Raw genomic sequence first — 21,465 nt, 5'->3', positions numbered from 1 at the left:
TCCTACAGGTGGAGGAGGCCAGTCTACAGTCTTAAGTTATGTGAGATACACTCACACTCTTGTAATAAATTCTCTATTTTGCGTAAACTAATTCAAATTAGATTTCTTTTGCTTATAGCCAAAGAACCCTGTGAATCTGCTTCACTATATTTTCTTTATCCCAGAAGACCTCCTGAACCCAACTGAACCTGATATTTGCAAGGGGTACTGGAAGGTACTTGGGTCTATCCAATTTAAAGACAAGACCAGCAGGCCTCATACTCACCCTGGTTTTGACCCTGTACTCCTAATTTGGAGCTCCTACTGGAATTTCCCAGTACAACACTGCTCTTACCCAGATTAAGCCTTAAAACCAGCAGGTGCTGAAGGAGTTTGCTTACTCACTGGGTCATTGTACATCTGGATGATGAGCTGTTTCACTCCATGCAGGGTGGGGTGGGCCCACGGAGAAGGATCCAGCCAGTGACGGTTCAGGTCAAACCCCATTAGAGAGCACCTAGGTAGTACCCAGAGTCAGAGTCAGTATAAACAGGACAAGCCAAACTCGTCATTTATAAATACAAATACAGCTTGGAGTAAGAGTAGTTCCTCTCTCACCTTCCTAGCATTTATTTTCATTATTATTATTATTTTTTGCCAGAGACAGTTCTAAACATTTTACATATATTAATTCACTCATTGCTTTCAACAACCCTATAAAGTCACTACTGTTATAATTCCCACTTTACATAAGATGAAGCTGAGTCACAGAGAGGTTCAAATATTTCTGTGGAGGAGTCTGACTTCAGTGTTCATGCCCTGAGACCACAGACCCATGGACATCTCTCATACAGGGCAGTAGAGAGAAGTGCTCAGGCTGAAGTCACTGGTGTCCCTATTCTTCTTCTCTGTCTCACACCCACATCTAACCCATTGTCTCAACCTTCAAAATGTATTCAGAACCCAACACCCTTTTATCAGCTCCATTGACATCACCTTGAGCTCTGGCCAAGGTCCTGAGTTAATGATATGAGGGTGGTGTTATTAGTGTTCCTATTTTGTAGATGTGGAAACTGAAGCATAAGGAAGTTATAAACAAATGGCTTGAGAAAAGAGGTGATGTCAGGATTGGTACACAAGCAGACTGCATTCATTCAAGAAACATAGTCTAACAGAAGAAAGAAGATATGCTCACAGGCTTGTATCCATTTACAATTCAGGACAATGTTGTGAGGATTTAATGAGATAAACACATGTAACTTCATTTAACATGGGTTCTGGTACATAATAGCAACTTCAAAATATTATGTTGTTGTTTGATTGAACTTTTTATTGTCATTTTATGCTACATCCTGTCGGAGTGACAGAATAATAAGTTTGCAGCCCGTGGGCTGGGGTGGGCAGTAGACAGCAGTGGTCAGGGATAACTGTCTATCTTTTCCTCCAGTCTGGGAGTCAGGCAGATCTGAGTTCATAATCATTGTCTGATCCCTCCTAATGTAGTAGGCATTTACCCATTTTCTTTGGGGAACGCCTAACATCTAACCCTGTGATTAGAGGGGACAGGGCTGGGGAGAGTTAGCTCCTCCATCATGACAGACGACAAGACTATGGTGGTGCCTTTTCTCCCACCACAAAAGACAGATGGGTCAGATGCTCCCTCTTTGTGGTCTCCCAGCCACAGCAACAAGAAACCAGACTCAGTGGCAACAGTCACTTCCCTCCATGACTTAAACTTGGACTAGGTGATACAAGGCTGGGAATCAGGTGTACAGCTGCAGTACCATGGAACAGAGGTAGATTATTGCTGCCAACAGCCAATCTTTACCATCCAGAGCTATTCTGTTAATTGTTTGTTTTCCAAATGTGGCCCTTCCTATAAATTCCCTTTTTGCTTAAGTGGCTGGAGTTAGTCCTTGTTTCTTTAACAAAAAGTATGCCTAACTATATAGCTCTGTAGCCTAATTTATATTAAACCCCAGAGGTTGGCCACCAAACAGATGGAACCATTGGTTTGGGTGCTATGCCCAGAGAGCTCTTCCAGCTTCCACTCAGCATCTAAAAATTTGGAATGGAATGTTACTTTTAACAACAGGACTTAATCACAAATGACTGCAACCTTAAGATATTGGTTAGCTTACCTACTTCTCCTCTGCCTTCAATATTCAAATATTAAAAATGCCCTAAGCAGTGCCTTGCTCCATGATACTTCTATGACCTGGTGCTCACCACCTTCCCAGGCAGCTTATCTCATTCTTGGACAGCTCCACTAGAAAAGTCTTCCTTCTCTGTAGCTGAAATTTGTCTTCCCAGTGACTTCCTGCACTAGTCTCATCCTTGCCTCACAGAGTCACACAGAACCTTCAGGCTATGTTGTGAAGAGCAGGAGCTCTGGAAGTCACAGTTAGGTTTAAGTTTTGATTGGTGACCTTTTTAATTTTCTTTTTAAAAAACCCCTTTGGTCTTCTGGTTTATCATATGTATAATGAGGATAACAACCTTGACTTTCTGGATTGTGAACATGAACCACTAATGGCCCAGCAGAATCCTCAGAACAGAATGAATATTGAATAAATGGCAGCCAGTGATGACTGGCAGAGGTGGAGATTGCCGTATTGTTGAAATCATCTAAATCTAAATATCACCTCCTCCAGGAAGACCTGCTGACTTACTCTTTGCAAATGTGGGATAGGTACTTTTCCTCTGCTCCCACGGCATGCATTGCTCCCCACCACCTCCCACCCAGCCCATCAGAGTGGCTACAGTACAAGATATAGTAATTATTGAGTCTGTCTTTCCCATTGGACCATGAATTCCTCAAGGGTGAGGATGATGTCTTATTCAGGTTTGTATTCTTATGCTTGACAAAGAGTATGGACAATGGTAGACATTGAGGAGTTTGTTGTTGAATGAACATTACATTCTTTCCCAAGAATTTTCTATCTCATATGATCGAGTTCTTACAACCATCCAGGCATAGGTGGATTCCATTTTTCTGGCACTGAAGGCCAGAAAAGGTAAGCCATTCCTTCAAGGTTCCACAGGGCCCAGACTAGAATCCAGGTCAATTTTCCCAGGACCCTTGGTATTCCCATGTGGCCATGCCACTTCCAGGTAGCCTCTTTCATTCAAAAAAGTGAGATTCAAAACTTAAGAGAAGGTATTATCGGTGAAAGATCCTGAAAGATCAACACCTTGATCCAGCCTGTTGATGAAAATCGTGTAGCTGGTGACTCAAAGGTCACTTAAGCTTCAAAGAATCCTGGAGCTCTTTAGAAGCTAAAGCATTGGTGAGACTCTTTAGTGAGCAGTACCTGTGCTGGGTACTTTTTGAGCTGATTTTTTAAAGAACATTTCTAATGGTAACAGTCTGTCAGTAGGTGGGTATTTACTAAAGAAAAACCTTAGTAAAGATGCAGGATCCCTGCTCAGCTAGGGGCCGGGGAACAGACCTCTAATGTCTATATCATCTTGAGACAGTCACTTCCCCTCCCGGGGCTCCATGCTCTTCTTCTTCTTTTATTCTATTCTATTCTATTCTATTCTATTTATTTATTTATTTTTAAGTTTTTATTTTAATTCCAGTTAGTTAACATATTAGTTTCAGGTGTACATCATAGTGATTCAACAATTCCATACATCAACCCGAGCTCATCACGGCAAGTGCACTCCTTAGTTCCCATCACCCATTTTACCCATCCCCCCCACCCGCCTGCCCTCTTGTTCTCTATAGATAAGAGTCTATTTCTCTTTAGTCTCTCTCCTTTTTTCTCCTTTGCTTGTTTTGTTTCTTAATTCTACATATAAGTGAGGTCATATGGTATTTGTTTTTCTCGACTGACTTCTCTTGGCATTATACTCTCTAACTCCATTCATGTTGTTGTAAATGGCAAGAATTCATTCTTTTTTATGGCTGAATAATATTCTATTGTATAAATATACACCACATCTTCTTTATACATCCATCTATCAGTGGACATTGGGCTGCTTCCATATCTTGGCTATTATGAATAATGCTGCTATAATATCATTATATGATTTTAAAGCATCACAAACTGGGCTTTATCCCCAAAGTTAAGGACTTGGAGGAAGCACACATTTCTGATAAAATACCAAGAAAACAAAATATTCTAGGGAAAAGATTGATAGTTTTACAAAGAAATACCAAATAGTCAAGGGATACCAATATCTTAATGTTAATTGCATGCCTTTTTCAACATTTGATATTTGTATGGGACCCAATCTTTCCCTCTTGGAGTTTTCAAGTTGCCCTGAACTTTGAAGAAGGGATGGGCATTGGCCAAAAATCAAGTCCTCAGAGAGCATTCCAGGCAGAGGGTGCGGCATGTGCAAAGTTCAGCAAAGTGAGAATGGTTGGAAGTTACACATATTTCTAACAGGCTACTAGTGGTATTATGCTTGTGTCCCTAACTAGGCTGGAGGCACCAGGAGGACAGGGCTGATGCACTTTCTCTTTAGTGGTTGACCCAAATCATCTGACTAAAAGCAGAGGAATGGACAAGGAAAAGGCCATGCTCTCATACTATGATTGCCAGTTTAGAGTCACTGAGTGTGAAATCCTGGGTCTCTGTTCTGGGTCTCTGTCTCCTTGGTGCTCTTCTATTCTGTTATTTATTTCTGAGATGAAATTTCTGCATGAGCTCGAAGTCAGGACCCATGTTCTGACATGGATGGAACCCTTTACGGTAACAATGAGACATAATATTTGACATTAGGATCATTCTAGAAAATCCAATTTTATGAAAGTCAAATTTATATGTAACTACATAATATATATTTTCATTCTCTTGAATTGAAGATACTTTTGACTATCTTTTGTTTCTTCTTCCAAACTGTGAGACCAATGGGGGCAGGGATTATGTTTGTGTCATCCTGCCCAGGCCCACTCCAACTTACCTACTACAGACCCAGGTGTAGAGAAGATTCATTATTATCTACTGAATGAATGAGTGAATGAACAAGTGTATGAACAAATACCCTGAAGATGTGCACAGTTTAGGTAATTACTTGAAGACTTTTTTTTTTTTTTTAAAGATTTAAGTACCTGTTACGTGCTAGACACTTTCACATAACCAAATAAGGTAGGTGTTATTAATCTTCATTTTAGGGTACCTGGGTGGCTCAATCAGTTAATTGTCTGTCTTCTGCTCAGGTCATGATCCCAGGGTCCTGGGATCAAGTCCCACATCAGGCTTCCTGCTCAGAGGGAAGTCTGCTTCTCCCTCTGCCCCTCTCCCCTGCTCATGATCTCTCTTTCACTCTCTCTCTAATAAATAAAGTCTTTTTAAAAAATCCTTATTTTATAAGTGAGAAAATAAAATCCAAAAGAGATTTGACTTTAGAGCATCACTTGACAACTACTAGGATACAGATCGGATTTGAACCAAGACCTTATCAATGCTAGGATGGTCTCCAGTGATTTTTTTTGAGGTCCCCCCCACCAAGCAATGGCGATGCTGTGTCATTTATGAAAGACACCCCAAGCTACTCCTGTGTGTTCTTCCTTTACTGGTCTCTTCCTCTGGCAGAGATACAGTGGCTCTAGAGAACATTGCTCAAATGGCAAGTAAATAGCTCCATCTTGTGAAGGGCATCATGCCCATCCTTTTTGCAATAATGGCAGCTAGAACGAGAGCAATGATTTTAATTCCCCTCTTTATGATTTCCTTTTCATCTCTTCTATAGGATAGAGAAAAAGACAGCTTGGCGGCTCCAGATCAATCTCATCTGAGCCCTGTGGGGCTGTGTACTCCTGGAAGGGTGGCATTGACAGGCAGAGATATATGAGGCATGCATGCAATTGTCTCTCAAACACAGCAGTTTTTCAGTATTACCAATGAGCTAGATTGGATTAAGTATATTTGCACCAAAAGCAAAATAAATATTGCTTTATTTAATGCCACTAAAAGGTTGGGATTCAATTGTCCTTGGCCTGAGGCACCTTCTAGCTCTATTGATTGGCCAGTGTCAGAATGCCAGACAGTCTGTCATCAATAGCTCCTGCAAAATGCTTACCATGTGGGGTGGGATCTACTGTGGTGGAGGATGGCGGGCAATGTCCTCTGTCCCAAATAAGGGATAATTACAACGCATCTGCTCCACATCACCACCCCAGGATATTTAAAGCATTTCCCTCACATTCTCACTCAGACTATCACAAAAAGGATGCCACTTGGGCTGTCAAGGCAAAGAGGAGAATGGATAAGAAGATAGTGGGGTATTTGGGTGGCTCAGTCGGCTGAGTGTCTGGGTCTTGGTTTCCACTCAGGTCATGATCTCAGGATTGTGAGATTGAGCCCCGCTTCGGGCTCCGAGCTCAGTGTGGAATCTGCTTGAGATTCTCACTCTCCGTCTGCCCCTCCCACTCGTTCTCTCTCTCTCTCTCTCTCTGAAATAAGTAAAATCTTAAAAAAGAAAAAAAGGTAAGACCATAGGTTCCAAAACAGAAGGACTTGGGTTTGAGTCCCAGATTTACCACTGAGTAGTTTTGTGACCTTGGACAAATTCATGTGTTTTGTTCAAAGACCTGAAAGCTCCAGGAGGGCAGAAACTGAATCTATTTCATTTGCCATTGAGTCTTCTGTCAGACACACAGCCAGCTCTCCATGAGACTGAATAGAGGCTCAGAAAGCTTAAGTGATTTGTCTGTAGCCCAGCAAGGACAAGTGAGAGAGGCAAGACTTGAATCCAGTTTGTGAGCTCTAAGGCCCATGTTCTTAGCCATTACTTTGTTCTCTCTTAGCAGTCCAGGGAGTCAGGTCAGTGTTCAATTGAGGGGACTCATGTGAGGTGAGGGGTATATGTAACACCCTTAATTTTTAAATGGGGAAACTGACAGGCACCTGGGTGGCTTGGTCCATTAAGCATCTGACTTTAGCTCAGGTCGTGGTCTCAGGGTCCTGGAATCAAGCCCTGCATCAGGCTCCCCTCTATGTGGGGAGTCTCCTTGTCCCTCCGTCCCTTCCCCTGCTCATTTCTTTCTCTCTCTCTCTCCCAGATAAATGAATAAAATCTTAAAAAAAATAAATAATTGGGGAAACTGGATCTCAATTGGAGGCTAACACGTAAAGTACCTTTGTGCAAATTGACAAAAGGTGCCCCCCTCCAAGCTGACAAACAGGTGCCCCTTCTAAGTGGGTAAAGTATTGCTCTGTCTAGACATGGGGTTGTGAGCAGTTACAGGCTGCCTGGCACCTTGACCAGGAGCCTTTGGGCAGTGCACAAACTGCTGTACATGGGAGGAGGCCCTGGACATTCCCAAGGTCCATAGCAGAGCTAGGATGAGGTGGGAATTCCTACCACCAAGGGTCAGCAAGATCTTGGCCCTGGAATGGTGGCCTTTCTGCCAAGGTGGTGGGGCTGGGAGAAGGGAGTACTCAGACCATACCTGGAAAAGGGATCATCTTTAACTTTGAAATTTCTGGGTCCTTTCTCCTAGAACTTATTACTAGAGGACAAGGAGAAGCTTTGTTGGAGTGCCTTTCCCTTTCCATCGAGAGCATGTACTCTGGGGTTTCAGTCTCCTTCCATCCTGTCTCCTGCTTGGTAGCAACACCAGGCTTGGTGGAGAGGGTGGGATTTCCACCTATTGACTTAGGACAATTCTGAGAATCACCAACTGAAAGGACCCAAGATTTCATAAAATCCAATTCCCACATCTCAAAGACAGGGAAACGGAGGCCAAGGTCACATAGCTATGTAAGACTAGCATTGGAATTCATTCCAGGACCAAGAGATTATTTTCCCTCAATAACAACACTGACAAGGAGTAAAAAGAACCACTTAACTAGGTCCGAGGGGGAACATTTTCTAGAGGAATGCCCTGGCCCTTGGGTCTAGGAATCATCTATTTCAACTTCTCAAATGAGAAAGGGCAAAGGAAACAAAAAAGAGAAGAAAAGCTCTTTAGGTCCTCACAAGCTCTGGGAGCAGGTGAGACCCCTGCCCACCTTATCTAAGCCCCAAAAGTAGCTTAGATGGCAGTGTGGACCCTGGAGCCACACTGCCTGGATAAGATCCTGGCTTTGGCCACATCTTGGGTGTGTGGCCTCAGCCCCCATCTGGGCAATGTGCATCTTGCTCACCTCAGACGGTTGTTTTGAGGACTAAATGAGATCAGCCATGACAAATGTTGGAGACACTGCCTAGTTTGAGATCAGGGCTACACATGTGTTAACTGGTCTTAGAGTTTGGTCTTGGTAGGACTGTCAGTGTCTTCCACAAACTGGTCTCCACTTATATCTCCAGCTCCTTCAGCCATGTCCCAAATCTGTATACCACACAAGGCTCACACGTTACATCCTATGAACTAATTGCAAGAAGGTGCCCCCTCCTGTGGGCTGATGTAATTTCTCCAAGGTCCAAGGCCAATCAGGCCTGGGCTGCATGCCAGCTGCCACCTGCCCTCTTAGCTGGTGCCTTTGTGCAGTGCGTGAACCTACACTGTGGTCTCTAGCTGTGACCATGCACAATGGCCACATTAGACCACTTGCCATTCCCCAAGGCTTCCCGCACACTCAGGACTCAGGCAGCAAGGCTGAGGCTAGGCACCGGGGCTCTAGGGCAGCTCCCTGGTTTTGACTCCTGGATCTCTAGGACCTTGGGCAAGGTATTGAACCACTCCATGTGCATCAGTTTCCTTTCTGTAATATGAGGATAATATAAGAAACTAGCCATAGGTTCATGGGGTTGTTAGGAGGAACCTCCCATTTCAACCCCAACGGGGACTCTTAGTCTCCAGCAGTGAGAGAATGGCTCTCCCTCTCTATTTCTTTTTTTCCTCTTCCCAGAGGGTGCTGGTGAAACTTCTCTGATCTATCAACTTGAGAAAAGAGGAAGAGCCTGTCAGCTTCTGTTGGCCTAGCCCCTCCAGGCATGACTCACTGAGATCTGTGACCCTGCTGGGAGGTTCCATTCTGGCCCCCTCTCAGTCACTGGTGCGCCTTCTGAGAAGCAGCTCACTTCCTGCTTGGCTTGGGGCTGGTGGCAAAATTGAACTTTGGGGTGCCATAGAAGGTGGCCAATTTTAGCCACAGAGATAAACCATGCCTCCCAAATCCTGTTTTTATCAAGAATAAAACTAGTATTTTGACCCCTGTCTTCCTGATCCCTCTATCTCCTAAATTGGGGGGAGTGGGAGTGGGTGTATGATGAGTTCCATCTTCAGTGGAAATAATACATAAAAACACTTATAACAGGGCCTGATATGCATAAATTCAATTAATGTTTGTATTATTATCAACACTGTTGTTATTTAACACTCTTCCTCTGTTTTAGAATGCGTTGCTGATCTCTTCCCCAGGCTAACTCCGCCTCATCCCTCAAGGCTTACCTCACACAACACCTTCCTGGGGCCAAGCACAGGGCAAAGCCCACCTCAGTTCCCCAGGGCACAGTACAAAGTAGGTGCTGTGTGAGGGCCTGAGGGAAAGAAGGGGGTGGGGAGGAAGAGAGAGAAAGAAGAGGGAGAGGAAATGATTGAGTTGAAAGGCTTCTGAAGCAGAAGCGGAGTGCTGGCTAAGGCACAGGCGTCAGCAAGGCTGGGCCAGTTTAGGGCCCCGCAAAGGGCCCAGGTAGGTGAGAGGAGCGGATGGAGTGTGTTCGGGCAGGAGGAGCAAGGTGGACCGTGGGAGATGAACCTGGGGAGGAATCTCCTGAACACCAGGCTCCACAGTTCAGGTTCTTGCTGGTGGCCAACAGGGAGCCATGGGAGGATTTTACACAGAGAACTAACACTCTTCAAGCAGTGGTTTAGGAACTAAGACCAGAAATGACAAAAGTTCTTGATTCTATTGTTTTGTTCCTCCAGACTCCCCAGCCACTCATTCTGGGTTACTGTCTCCTCAGAGGCCTGTGTTCGCTGTAGAATCAATTATTAAAATCAACTTGCTATCAACTCTCACTTTGAAATGCTATTCAGCTGGTCGCAGGGACAGAGATGGGGGGCTGCCTCCACAGACATCTAGCCATCTGGCCTTTTCTGTGGAACCTGGCTGCGAAGCTCATTTGAATAATTGGTTTTGGCGGTGTGCACTTGTGGGTTAGACACCTGATTACACTGCCAGCCCCAATGTCCTTTCAGCCTCCTTAGAAACATTGTTCGGGTTACATAAAGCAGGAGAGTGTTTCTGGGAGGTGAGGCTCTGTCTGGTCTCTGTTGTCGCTCGCACTTTGTCTTTACTAACTGTGTGGCTCACTCACTGTGTGACCTTGAGCAAGTTACTTAGCCTCTCTGTGGCTCCATTTCTTCTTTGTTCAAAGAGAAAGAGTGATTCCCACCCTCTCTATCTATATGCCACAGGCTTCTAGCAAGGCTCTAGGAAAAGCCAGGGGAGTTGGGAAGTAGCAGAAACGGAAGTGGGGGGCACCTGGGTGGCTCAGTGGGTTAAGCCTCTGCCTTTGGCTCAGGTCATGGTTTCAAGGTCCTGGGATCGAGCTCCACATCAGGCTCTCTGCTCAGTGGGGAGCCTGCTCCCCCCCTCTCTCTGCCTTCCTCTGCCTACTTGTGACCTCTCTCTGTCAAATAAATAAAATCTTTAAAAAAAAAAAAGAAAAGAAAAAAAAAGAAACGCCAAGTGGGGAGATATATGTTGAAGAGAGCTCCATGTCAGGAAGCAACTTGCACACAGGCTGCATTGGGAGAGGGACGCCCCCAGAATGTTGGGGAGCGATGTGCATGCAGGCTGTATCAGAAGTGTGTCCCCAGGGCGCCTGGGTGGCTCAGTGGGTTGAAGCCTCTGCCTTCGGCTTGGGTCATGATCCCAGGGTCCTGGGATTGAGCCCTGCATCAGGCTCTCTGCTCATCAGGGAGCCTGCTTCTCCCTCTCTCTCTGCCTGCCTCTCTGCCTACTTGTGATCTCTGTCTGTCAAATAAATAAATAAAATTAAAAAAAAAAAAAAGAAGAAGAAGTGTGTACCCAGAATGGGGCCCTGGATGGTCCTTTCCTACTCCTGTTCCACTAGCTAGCTCTAGGAACTTGAGGGACTTTGTTAATCTATCTATGCCTCAGTTTCCTCATCTGTAAAATGAGAATAATGATAGAGTTATACTGAGGATTAAATGGAACAGTATATGCAGAATGCCTTGAACGGTGGCGGGCCCTGGAGGTTTGAAAGATGTTGGCTACGCATCACCACCATTGTCGCCATCGTCGTCATCATCATTACTGATCAGTCCTGGACACTAGGCCTCCAAGACAGACAATGATACACATCTGGAGCATATTCAGAGGACAGCAAGAAGGACGGGGAGGGAAGTGGATTTCAGGTTGCATGTGAGCAGGTACAAGGTTCTGGGGGAACAGGTGCTGGCAGTGGTTTGAGTGGAGAATGGGGAAATGTGGGGACACACAGTCTTCAGACAGCTGAAGGGCTACCATGTAGAAGACAGACTAAAACAGAATAATCCTTTGGGAGGGAAGTAGAAGAGCTGGGCTGGCAAGTTTAGCCTGAGTCCCAAACCTCTCTAGCAGTTCGAGCTAGTAGCTTGGTGATACTTTAGAAGGGAGGGAGCCACCCAGGCATGGAGGTAGACAAGAAGAGGGGGGCCCGGCTCTCAGTCAGGGACACTACTGAAGGGATCCTGGCCCTGGTAGTCTCAGCTCCTCTCCTACTCCAAGGCTGACAGTGCTGGGGCAGAGGCCTTGAGGGTGTGTGTGTGTGTGTGTGTGTGTGTGTGTGTGTGTGTATGTGGCAGGGATAGGGGTGGAAGCAGCACAGTGAGAAGGGGCTGGCAGACCTCTTGGTGAGGCGATCCTTGCAATGGGCCTTTGGTTTCCATTTTTAGCATGATGAAAAGTGCACGGTTTTGATGCCGTCAAAGAACAAATAGAATGCTGACATGTATTTTACATTTTATGTAGCTAATTATATGTTCTATCCCATTTTGGAAAGTTTAAAATATTTCCTCCTTTGGATGTTGGGGTGGGCAAGGTCAGCCAGTTATGATGCCTGTGCGTGTGTGTGTGTGTTGGAAATACCTTGCCTGGTATCGGCCTCTGCTGTGCTTAATGATATCTTGCTGTGCTGATCTTTTTTACTGTCTGTGTCTGGTGAATTCCTATGTATCTTTCATTCTTCGAGAACACCCTCCCCGCCCCCCCCTCCCCACACATCACTGTCAGTCAGAGGGAGGCACAGCCTGCTTTCTGGACACCATGTAGCAGGAGGTAAAATCTGTAGGAGGCTGCAGTTGGCCTGCCTGGATTCATAAACCTGCTCTGACCCTTTCTGTCAGGGGACCCTGGCAAGTTCCTTGCTGCCTCTTTGCGTTCACTTCCTTCTGTATTTAAAACAGAGCCATAGAAATACTCATCAATACAGAGCCCAAACTGGTGGTTGCCGAGGTAGGGGATAGACAAAACAGGTGAAGGGGATTGGGGAGGGCAGCAAAACTGCAGTTCTAAAATATATAAGTCCTGGAGATGGAAAGTACAGCGTCAGGACTACAGTTAATAATTTGTAGTGATGTATGCAGACAGACAGTGACTACGCTTACACTGAGTGCTGAGTACTGTGCAGAACTGTCCAATCCCTGTGATGTCCACCTGAAACTGATATGATAGTGTCTATCAACTACACCCAGTACAACCGTGTAGAATTTTTTCTCCCCTAGTTTTTGACCACTCTTTAAAAACCTCCTTGTGAATTAACTTGAGCTGTCCTTTAGTTTTCTCATAAGTTATTCAAGATTTTCTTAGGGATTTCAGTAGTTCCTCATACAGGGATTAACTATTTCCCTCCTGTGTTCTTTAGTGTATTCAGTTTTAGGACATACAAGCGTTTCGTATGAGAAAGATGGGCTCTAGGACGGCCTCCACCCCCGGGGCTGCTGGGAGCGCTAAAGGAGATGCTCTCTCTAATGCAGAGTTAGTCGGCACTTAGACATTAGCGCTATGAGCCAGGCCTCTGCGGTATCACACGCACTCCCCTGTAATACAAACACTGGGCTTCTTATTGGCAGAGGCTGCCTCTGATTTCCATCTGCTTCCCTAAGGCCCAGTGCAGGGTCTGACACTCAGCAGGCCCTCAATAAACCTTCGTTAAATTGGATTTACTGCACCAGAGCATCCTGGGCTACGTGAGGATCACTAGGGCCAGGAGACACGACGTGGTGCGGGTCTGCCAACAGAAGGGCTGAGCCTTTCCACCGCGGGGACTGCAGGGCCTTGCTATGAAGCTGAATGATTTCTGCACCACCACAAGGGGTCTGGGGCTCTCCCCCACCTCCACGCTCCCAAGAAACACTGAGGTTTTCTGAAGATGAGAAATTTCACAGCATCCTGCTATCTTTTGGGTAACTGCGTATTTTATGATGACTAATAGGCAATTACTATGGTAATATTGCAATTCAGCATGTGTGAGGTTTGGGAAATGAGAAATTATGGGTAACTACTTTGGACTCATTTCTATGGTAACAAAAAGTAATTGTCATTAAATACCAGTTATACTGAGGCTGTACCTGGTAATTATAGATTTTTATGCCCAGAAACATAAATAAAACCAATAAATTTATTCAAAGGTCTATGACTGTTTACTTATACGTGGCTCTATGGGATACACAATGACAAGCACCTAATTAAGAAATGCAAACCCAACACAGAGTTTCATATTGTCAGATGGAGATGGAGAGTCTGTTTTTCAAATGCAAGGCAACTCGTGCATTGCACATGCTCGGAAGGAATCAGTCGCAGTAGGGCCCTGGAGGGGGTGGTGGGGAGGTGGCAGCAGAAGGGACAGTGTGTGTGGGCAGCCACTTTGGATACAGGACACCGGGGACTGCCAACCCACCAAATCAACAGTAGATGGACTCGACCCATCGCCCCCAACCCCCAGTGGACTTGTTGTAAAGATCTAATGGGAGCTGCCTTGCAGCTTTTCGGTTCTATAACACCTGAAGTTATAGGATTTGTCCCTTGAGAACCCAGGCCTCAGATCCCCCCAGAACCTTCCAAAGACGCTCACATGGCATCAGTACTTGTACTGTTCTTATTTTTTTATTGAGGTAAAATACACAAAACATGCAATTTACTGTCTTAATCATTTTTAAATGTGAAGCTCAGTGGTATTAAGTACATTCCTAATGCCGTGCTATCCTCACCCCCGTCCATCTCCAAAACCCTTTTTATCTTGTCAACCTGAAACTCTGTACCCACTAAACCCTGACTCCCCATCCCTCCCTTTCCCTTTAGCCCTTGGTAACCACTGTTCTACTTTCTGTGATTTTGACTATTCTAAGTACTTCACATAAGTGGAATCGTGCCGTGTTTGTCTTCTCGTGACTGGTTTATTTCACACAGTAAAATCCGCAAGTTCATGCATGGTATTAGTCAGACCGTTTCGGACAGAGCCTCTCCCCGGCGCTACTTCTAACAGGCAGAAGGTGCCTTCCACCTCCTATTCCTCTTCAAAGAGAGGAGGAGGGAAACGGAGGCCAGAGGAGAGGAGTGTCTCACCCAAGGACAAGAAGGCTCAGGAGGGCGGGGATCGTTAGAGCACCATTCTCTGCGTGTACTCCTGGCTTGTAGGGCAAAGGCCCTGTCTGGGGATGCGGAGAGTCCCTGCATACACCACGTGACTTCAAACCTGGCTCTTCACCTTCATAGCCTCAGTTTCCCCTCTGTTCAAATAGCTATAATAAAAATGGACTCTCCTTTCTCAAAGAGTTGTTGTAAAGATCCAATGTGTTTTTTTTTTTTTTTTTAAGATTTTATTTATTTATTTGACAGACAGAGATCACAAGTAGGCAGAGAGGCAGGCAGAGAGAGAGAGGAAGGGAAGCAGGCTCCCCGCCAGAGCAGAGAGCCCGATGCGGGGCTCGATCCCAGGACCCTGGGATCATGACCTGAGCCAAAGGCAGGGGCTTAACCCACTGAGCCACCCAGGCATCCCCCAAAGTGGTTTTTTAATGCCTTTAAAAGATAATGTCTTGTACAGGAAAAACATGTGGCTGCAAACCCAGATTCATGCTACACAAAGATCAAAACAAGCGAGCTTAGGAGGCCGCGTGGGTGCAAGTAAAGGGTTGGGAAGGGAGGCACTCGGCCAGGGCTCCTTGGCACCCGAGACCGGAGCTCCACGCCCCAGCACTGTTACTAAACAGTGCTGCTGAGTCTACTTATCCCCCTAGGAAATACGTGTCAGGGGCCCATTCTGTGCTGGGCGCTCTGCCAAGCTTTGGGGACAGAGGTGGACAAAGTCCTGACTTCATGGAGGCTGCTGTCTAGAGATGGAGGTCGTCCTTAAACAGATAGTCACAGGAATGCCCGCGTGATGACGACTGGGACAAGGGCTAGGAAAGGGTGGGGCTGATGCCCAGAGAGGCCTTCCTATGAGCTGGCATTAAGCCTCAGAGTGAGCTGAAAAAAGGCCACTCTGGGGGGCGGGTGGTCTAAGTGAGACAGCGTGTCCAGTTGCCCCACATCATTATTTCACACCAGGGCATCATTGCTGTCCATTGTGACATCATCTAATGACTGGGGATGGTTCCTGGGGACATGCTCTTTGCTGTCACCAGCTGAGGCCCTTCCGACTCCTCCCGGAGGCCATAGTCCAGGCACAGATAGTCTGGTTGGCAACCGCTGCTGCCTTCCATGGAAAGGGCATTATCTGTCATGCTGCAGCAGCTGCCGTCGGCCGTGCTGAAATACTATTTTACTATAAATACCAGAGTATAGGTTCTTGTCCTGTGAAATATAAGTTCTGCATGATCAAACCTGGGAAATCTCCTGCCTTTCTTTCCTGGATTGGATTACATGGATTTTTAATGGAGAAGAAGGGAAAGGGGAGAGTGGGAGAGAGAGCAGATCCCTGGCCATGAGGGCAGGCCTGTCTCATTCTCCACACAGAGTCTGGCATATCTGGGGCAGACCTGCTTCCCTGCCTGCTCCTCACAGCCCACACAACCGAAGGCAGCTTATTTCACTTTCCTGAGGCTTGAGAGACTGTACATCCTGAGAGGATGTTGGGAGGGAAAGAGGGCAGGAGAGAGGGGGAGAACCTGACGGTCTGTGATCCAACCTGTTTCCAGCAATGCGATGAGATCCTCTGAGGTCTGGGGCTGTTTACTGCCCTAGAATTTCGCCAAGTACCCCTCCCTCTCTCCCCAACTCCCTTCCTTGCTTCCTTTGCTCCTCTCTCCCACCCTTCCTTCAGTACTCAAGCTAATTTGGGTAGATTTTCATTATTTGCTAGCAGAGAAATCTCAGTGAACACCCTCCTTCACAAACTTGTGTGAAGATGAAAGGAAATAAGTGTAGGAGAGCTTGACGCGGCATGGAACGGGCAAGCAGAATTCTTGAAGTGGTATTTCCCAAAATGAGTTGAATAAACTCTAATGCCACTGGGGGCTGGGAGGAGGCAAAGAGGGGAAACCAGCTGTATAGGGTTCCTTGGGTTCCCCAAAGGGTTCCTTGGCTCATCTTGGGGAAACACAGGGCACATTTTCCCCTCTTGAGATTGCTATTGATTGGCATATTCAGAACTGAAAGATCTTGTTGTAAGAGAACACAGTTAATTTTGCTTAACTCTGTCTTTCCCAAACTCACTCAAACACCAAACTCCCTTCTGCCCTACATTGCCTAGGCAAGTGCCCCCAGAATTGGGCCACACTACTACAGTCAATGAGGGCTGGCCTGGAGCCCCTCTAAGGCACCTTGAAGCTCTCAATCCTGAATATTATTACTTTCCACCTTCTCCAAATCTTCAGGAGTGAATTGTCATGACTGATAGGCTCTTTGTTGCAACTCAGAGCTGTTTTAGCAATAGGATTAACGCCTGTGGTTAGATATTTGCTCCAGCTCTTATAGAGAGAAACACATATTCTCATGAGGAAAACACTGAGGGTTTGGACTTCAATAGAGAACCATTTGTGAGGGTTGACACTCTTTTACCCTGAAATCCCTCAATCAGAAAATCTGGAGCTTGAAGACTTATAGAAAGCATCTAGTTCCCCATCACCATCCCAGCGGCCATCAGAAGCCCAGAGAGGGGAAACATTTTGGTCAAGGTCACAGACCTCTTTCCATCTCACCATCCCTGTACAGCAGATGATGACATAAATAAGTGCATAGAGTGGAGAGAATTGACCTCTGACCACTGCTGCTCTTGTAATTAAACAGAAATGTTAACATAAATCAAATGGTCTTTCCACCACCATTACCACTAACAATGCCTTCTGTCCAGGGAAGGTGGAAAGGCATTGCTCTCAGGCCTGCAGCAAGCCATAAAACCTGCCAGTGCTAATGAACCATTGCTTGAGCCAATTAAGACAGGAAGCAAAACTGTCTTTAATTAAGGCATCATGCATCCCATGGGCTCTCTCTAACTTATACCCAGAGGTATTGGGAAGCCCCGCTGGACCCAGTTGCCATGCTTGTGGAAAGCAGTAAACCAACTCTGTTTAAAAGGGATCTATCTGGGTATTGGAAAATCTGGGTTCTAATCTGAGCTGTGTAGGCTTTAGTTTTTTTTATCAGTAAAGTCATCCCTTTCCTTCACTCATGTCCATCAAATAGTTCTTGAGCATCTACTGTGGACTGATCCCTGCAGCCAGGCATCATGGACACAAGGACCACAAAGACTCAGTCCCTGCTCTCCGCTGGCCTGAAGTCAATGGGGTCCATGCAATGGGATAACTCTTGTTCAATAACCAGGCCTGTGGGTGCTTAGAGGACGAAATAACGAATTCTGTTTGGGGGTTTGGGGAATGCTTTCCAGAAGGAGAGACACAAGCTGTGGTTTGAACAAGGGTTAGTAAGATAAGGAAGGGATAGCAGGTTCTGGATAGAGGGCATCCTTGAGGAAGGTAAGGATCAGGAACCAACAGGACATGTCTAGGGAACTAGGCTTTGCTTAGAGAGGCTGCAGCAACAGTTCTAAGAATGGAGGGTGGGAAGCGAGGCAGAATGTGGACAGATAGGCACCAGGTCACATAGGGCCTCTTCTGCAAAAGCTGCAAGGCTGAATGTTACTTTGCAAGGTGTGGGACTAATCCACTCTAAAGATGTGTAATGTGCACAGTGAAATTAGATAACTAGTCAGTTTCATAGGCTGTGTGACTTTGGGCAACTCAGTCGCCTCAACTGTCAAGTAAGAATAATCACACTATCCAAGAGGATTCAATGTTCTATTGGCAGATGGTTCACTGGGCAGTGAAATTTTAGGCTATAAACTGTGGTGCTCAGCCAGGAGAAAGAGAGTTCAAGATCTGAGTGCATGAGTGCATGTGGGGCAAGCTTGTATGCCCACATCAGAGAGAAATGCTGCTCAGATGACCTGGGATCCCACTCTCCTTCATCAATGACCTCTAAGAAGAAACACAATCAAAACAGTCATTGCTATCACCCCCATATCATATTCTGCCAAGCACATTTGTCTCCACCATTTCTTTTGATTCTCACCAGTGCCCTATCAGGTATGTGATCATTGCCTTCATTATGCAAGAGAAACTGAGCATCAGACCGGAAAGTGAATTCCTCGAGGTTACACGGAAGTGGGTGCCAAAACTTGTTCTAGTTCTCCTGACTCCTGGCCCAGCAAGCTGACCAGAAAATCCTAGCAGGTTACCTCAGGTGGCTGTGCATGAAACATCCAAGGCTCATTAAGTCACATTCTCAAAAACCATGGTGAAAGTTCCTCTAATGAATTCATGAGTAATATGAAAATTTTCTTAAAAACATATCACCTTTTTCTTCTCACTTCCATCCCACCATTCCGTGACTACCAGCTTCCAAGCATGCTCCCCTTCTCCTCACCTGTAATTGCCTAGGTAGACTCCATCAGGGTTGAGCATTGGTGCAATCTTGAAGACCAGGTGCTCCCGTAGGACACGGGCAATAGGGTGCTGGCTTATAAGGAAGTCAATGATCCCTAGGGAAAGAGAAGAAATCTGGGTTAACCTCAAAGTGTTTCAAGAAGGAAGGAGCACATTTTCCTCAGCTTGGAAGCAGTAAGAGCTCCGAAGGTGATTTTTGGCCTATGTTGTCAAGCATGGTGGGTGTCTGCCTATGGATTAGGTGTTGCCTGGTGAGTTTTATAACCATATCTCTGTTTCCAAGGGACAGTTCAAGACATAATGTTGAAGCCCACAGGCAGATGGAAGAACGTGTGTCCTGCTGCAGAGTATCATGTGGGCGTCTAAGAGCACTTGGGCTGTGCCTTGGAGGGCCTGGATTTTGACAGACAGAGATAGGGGAGAGGCAGGGTAACTCCGAACAATGAATTAAGAGCTACTCTCTAATGTCTAAGTGTTGACATCGGATTGGACAATTACAGGGCCAGGGACGCAGGGATCTAAACCCTCCTATTGCTGATGGTTACTCCAGAAGGCAGAGAGGAGGAGGAATTTGGTTATAGTCACACGAGGAAAGGGAGGTTTCTTCAGTGTCCCAACTCTGCCCTTCTCCCCAGTTTGAGAACCTGCTGTTCACAGGCCCTGGTTCATGCTGCTTCTCCCTGCACCAATGCTTGCCTCCAGGTGATCAAATTTAGAAAAGGTGAATTCTCCATGACTCTCCTGCCACAATCAGGCAGGCCCCAAGTCTCTTCCTTGTATCTGGCAGATCTGCCCTGTATCTCCATCCCTCTGCTGCTTATCTTTTCTAGGCCACCACCACATAGGGCCTGAATGACTGCGACCACTTTTGGAACGTGCCCTTATCAGAGCAGCCAAAGGGATCCTCCTAAAGTGCAAATCAGAGCCTGCTAGTGCCCTCGTTGACCTCCTTCTGGTGGTAGCCTACATAGCTTGACAGGAGAGGGGGGGAGGAAACAAACAACCCAAGTCCTCACCCTTCCCTTCCCTTCTCCACATTTCTACTTCTTCAGAGACCTGGGGAAAAGGAGGCACAGTGGAGCTCTGGCATTCCATGAAATAACTGTAATGTTGGAAAGCGGTAGGAGGGTGTACAAGCCTCCCAGAGCATACAAGGGAACACCTTTCCTGCTGGAGAGAGAAGGAAAGGCATCAAGGAGAAAGAAGCTTTGGAGCTGGGCCCTGAAAGATAAGCACGTTTTGACAGACAGACAGGAGGAAGCAGCAGGGTAACTAAGAACAATCCATGGGCCAGAGGCAGGCACTTAGCTCCTGGAATGATAAATGGCTCCACAGCACATCCCGAAGCTGCTGTGACCAGTGAGGGACATCTCAGGCTTTCCATCAGGCCAGGGCTCAGAATCCATCGGCAGCCGAAAGCCAGTTGGACATCATTTACTTCTAGACCAACGCGGCAGTAGACCAGATGCCCTAATTTATTTGTTGGTCTTCATATTAAAGCTGCAGTTTGCCAGTAAACAGGCAGGCTAATGATGCCAGGTGCCCTTGTTAGGGGCTAATAATTGCTTAATCTGTCCACTAATTGACCCCGGCTCCCGGGGCAGCCCTCCATCAAGGAGCCAGCCTGCGCCCAGGGCCTGGACACGCTGCCTCAGAGAATGGCAGAGAATGGCTTCTGGAAATGGAGTAGCTCATTGTGATCCATCCTCCTTCACAGATGAGCAGATTAATTGGGCTGCCAATTAGGCAGCTAATAAAAGGATGAGAGAAGACAAAGCCAGGCCAGAAGCTGCAGCCATCCAGAACTTCCTCTCCCATAGTGAGTGTGGGGCAAGGAGAGGAGAGGTTTTAGACTCCTCTTGGCTGGAGGTCAGATACAGTTCAACAGGAATCATTCTGCATGATCAGAAGTGGGAGGAGAGTCTTTTGTGAATGTGTGTGGGGGGTGGCAAGTGGAGAGTAGTGTGAGAAGTGTTGGAGAACATAAGGGTGGAGAGGAAATACCACCCCCTGGCCACAGACCAAAAGCCTCCCATGGACTGAGGAAGCAGAAGGACCTGGGCACATGCATTCAGACCCTAACCGGTTATTAGCTGGAGAAGCTACTAGTTTTCTCTGCCTCGTTTCCTCAGCTTGATACAAGAGTAATAATACCCAATCTGGAAGACTGCCATGTGACTGGGTTAGAACACCTGTACTTGAACTGCCTGACACAACACCTGGAAATGGTCATGTGCTTTAATCAACTCACTGAGATTGAGGATTGAGAGGCAACGAGGATAGAACAAGCTGAATGGAATTTGGAACTGGGGGTCCTGGTCTGTGAGGTTTGCTAGCTACATGACTTGGGAGCAAGGATGCTGAGTTGAAGAAGCCAACAAACTAGCCGTCAGAGAACCCGGGTTCTAGTTGTGCCTCTGTTATTAGGCGAGCTTTAGAAAGACTCCAGCCTACTCTCATCTTTAAAGTTAGGAGAAAGAAATTGATAATTCCCAAGGACACATTCCACACTGGCAGTCTGGGATTCCATCCTTTTATTCCTCTCCCCCAGAGTTGAAGGGTCCTCATCTATCAAGTGAGGAGAATAATCTCCCTCCTGCAGGGAGACACAATCAACCTCCTTAGATCAGTCTCTGTTCCTTTGGTAAACAAGTTCGCTGGGTCCTTGCTTTTGAACTGATTTAATCAGGAAG

General features: G+C 46.3%; 1 protein-coding gene across 2 annotated transcripts in view; it reads right to left on the bottom strand.

The window, feature by feature from the left end:
* The window catches only part of AGBL4 (AGBL carboxypeptidase 4), a gene marked incomplete at both ends in the record, with an annotated part of 1,559,236 nt that overhangs the window by 98,576 nt on the left and 1,439,195 nt on the right, over window positions 1-21,465 (bottom strand). For both annotated transcript variants that reach the window (XM_080800716.1, XM_080800715.1), the window contains 2 exons: window positions 385-496; window positions 18,753-18,867. In XM_080800716.1, coding sequence (XP_080656842.1) covers window positions 385-496; window positions 18,753-18,867 — 227 coding nt within the window. The remainder of the gene's footprint in view (window positions 1-384; window positions 497-18,752; window positions 18,868-21,465) is intronic.

Source organism: Martes martes (genome assembly GCF_963455335.1).
Source record: "Martes martes genome assembly, chromosome: 4".
Lineage (NCBI taxonomy): Eukaryota > Metazoa > Chordata > Mammalia > Carnivora > Mustelidae > Martes > Martes martes.
The sequence above is the reverse complement of the archived record's forward strand: the minus strand, read 5'-3'. Positions and strand labels throughout refer to the sequence as shown.